Here is a 2386-nt window from a genome sequence, read left to right on the forward strand (position 1 = left end):
GCGGGCCCGCCGGGAGGAGTTCCAGCCTCATCTAAGGTGTAGGGATTAAACGTTAAAAAGAAACCTGTAGGAAGCAGTGTGAGTTTGCCGGGCTGGCCTCAGAATGCTTCGTAAACTGAACGGGCAGTTTCACAGTCTGCATTCCTAGCAGTGGTTGTGTTAAGGATGTTCGGGGTTGTTATCAAGGCAATTCGCAAGCGTTATTAAGCAGATTGTAGAAGTTAAGCTGGTGCTTTTCTTGAACAAGATGAAACGCAGGTCATCTGCCTAGTGACTTAAAATTAGTTGAATTGTGCCAGTATAAAACTGAAGTAATGCTGTTACTCTGCACTGTGGTGTTATCTGTTTAAAAATAACCAATGAGCATTTATAAACACTGTTTTTGAATAATGCTTGATTTTGTTATGTGCAGAATGACAGCTGTTCCAGTACTGCAGGTGCTGGTCGACAATTTGAGAGCTGGAAGATGAAAGCTGAACAAGCTAAGAAAGTTGAATTCATAAGAACTGCAGAAAACCTAAAAAATCAGTAAGTTAAACACTTCATCAGGTATATTTTCATGCTATTCTGGAGGTAACATAACTCAAGGTTTAAGGTAAGAATTTATGGTAATGAAACCTTTAGGCTAAAACTTCTTTTTCAGGGCCTCAGGCAGATTATTGTGGTTGTTCCAGTAGTTCAGGATAGGCTCATGAGTTCCAAAATGCCCTGTTGTTCTAATTACCATTTGGACTTTGGTCAGTCATGTTCTTTAGCAAGCTATTGCTGCACTAGATGTACAAAAAAGAAAGTGTGTGTGGCATAATTGAGTTCTCAGTTTTCCTACTCGGCTGTGCTTACACTTCCAAGCACCTAAAGCCCTTAAGACATACCAACAAAAGGGGAATTGCAGCAGCATTACAACAGCTTCCTCAGAGAAGATTGAAAGCACTTCATCTAGGGTATCTAGGCCACTGCTTCAGAAAATGGGGGTTCAAGACAACTCAGACACAGAAGTGATTGAAATCTGTTTCCCCACATCTTGAGTAAGTGCTGTAACAGCTACACTGGCAGCTGAAAGAACAGGGAGGTTTCTTGAAGGGATGAGCTTTATGAGGAAGAGCTGATGTAGCCACCCAGCTGAAGGAGAGGTTTGTAGTTGTGAATCCTGAATGAACAGTGACAAGTCTCACAGCAGTGCTTTACACTGTCTGACTGAATTGGCTCCCCCTTGCTTTTCTGGACCCTGGGTTGTGGCTCAGAAATTGACTGCTGGGTAATGTAGACGTTCCCAAGCAGCCTCAAATAAGGCACGACATTTACAGCGCACTGTCCTGTAGTTGTTCTGAAGGCTTCTAGTGCACTGTGTGGGGAGATTTGGTGCTTGGGTTAGTGGACAGCAAACATTTAAATTGTCAGCCATAAACTGCACCGCATACGGATTTGAAGCATATAGCAGCAATAGTCTGCTGAAGAACCAAGCTGCTATTGAGGGACGGAGTTTCCTGGGCTGTTGGTAGTGTTGCTTAATGTTGAGAATCGTACCAGATGTCTCTGTATTGTGGCACCAATGTCCAGCTTTTCTGATCTCGAACGTGGTGGCACCAAACTTTACAGATGTGTGCAGGACTACAATATCTGCAGTCCTTTTATGTGCTATTCTTTAGGTCAAAACGCTAGTATACTGCCTGGTTGTAGTAAGGCAAAGCATACCACGTTCTGAGTTGCACTCTAAAGCTTCTGACCTTAGTAAGAAAGAAAAAGTCACCTATAACTCTCTGTACTATACATAGATCAGTAAGTAAGGTAGCAGCTTTAATATCTTAAGCTATTTAAATGCTAATGAACTTGAATTTGACTCTTCAGTTGCAGTAGTACTATTACTAGTGTTAAGGCTTAGAGAACGTACATGTTTTGTCTGTGCTGGGGCTCCCTCTATATGTGGAACTGCATTAATACAGCCTGCTTCTGTCCCTGTGCTTTCCAATGAAAATTCACCTAAGGCTCCCTGATACTGAGCATACAGATAAAATTTCAGGACATTTCAGTGTGTGAACCGCAGCCTGTCAGCAAGGTAATTTCCTTGTTAACTTCTTTCTCTTGTTCAAGTTCTTGTGTTACTTTGGTGCATAGTCTTAAAACTGCAGAAAGATTTTCCTTGGAAGTGGCTGTAGGAACAAACCAGTGATTTGTATAAAATCTAAGACAGTCCTGTTGACACAACCTTAGCTGGATACTAACCTTGGAAAATCTTGGGGCTTTGCTAAGTATTTGTATCTGACTCAGTGTGGCAACCTTTTTCCCAGGCTTGTAAATGTAGAAAAAGACAAAAATGGACATCTTTACAATAGGAAGACTGATTTCAGGGTAGAATACAGCATACTGGAGGAACTGGAGCATAGCATGA

At 41.9% G+C, this 2386-nt stretch overlaps 1 protein-coding gene across 1 annotated transcript in view; it reads left to right on the plus strand.

Annotated features, from left to right (window-relative positions):
• Positions 1-412: 412 nt before the first annotated feature.
• The window catches only part of CCDC112 (coiled-coil domain containing 112), a gene marked incomplete at its 5' end in the record, with an annotated part of 9811 nt that continues 7837 nt past the window's right edge, over positions 413-2386 (plus strand). Inside the window, 2 exons of the mRNA XM_010295403.1 lie at positions 413-528; positions 2286-2386. The exon at positions 2286-2386 is cut by the window's right edge and continues 48 nt beyond it. Of these exons, the coding sequence (XP_010293705.1) occupies positions 413-528; positions 2286-2386 (217 nt within the window). The remainder of the gene's footprint in view (positions 529-2285) is intronic.

This window comes from Phaethon lepturus, unplaced genomic scaffold (assembly GCF_000687285.1).
Source record: "Phaethon lepturus isolate BGI_N335 unplaced genomic scaffold, ASM68728v1 scaffold56970, whole genome shotgun sequence".
In the NCBI taxonomy this organism is placed as follows: Eukaryota; Metazoa; Chordata; class Aves; order Phaethontiformes; family Phaethontidae; genus Phaethon; species Phaethon lepturus.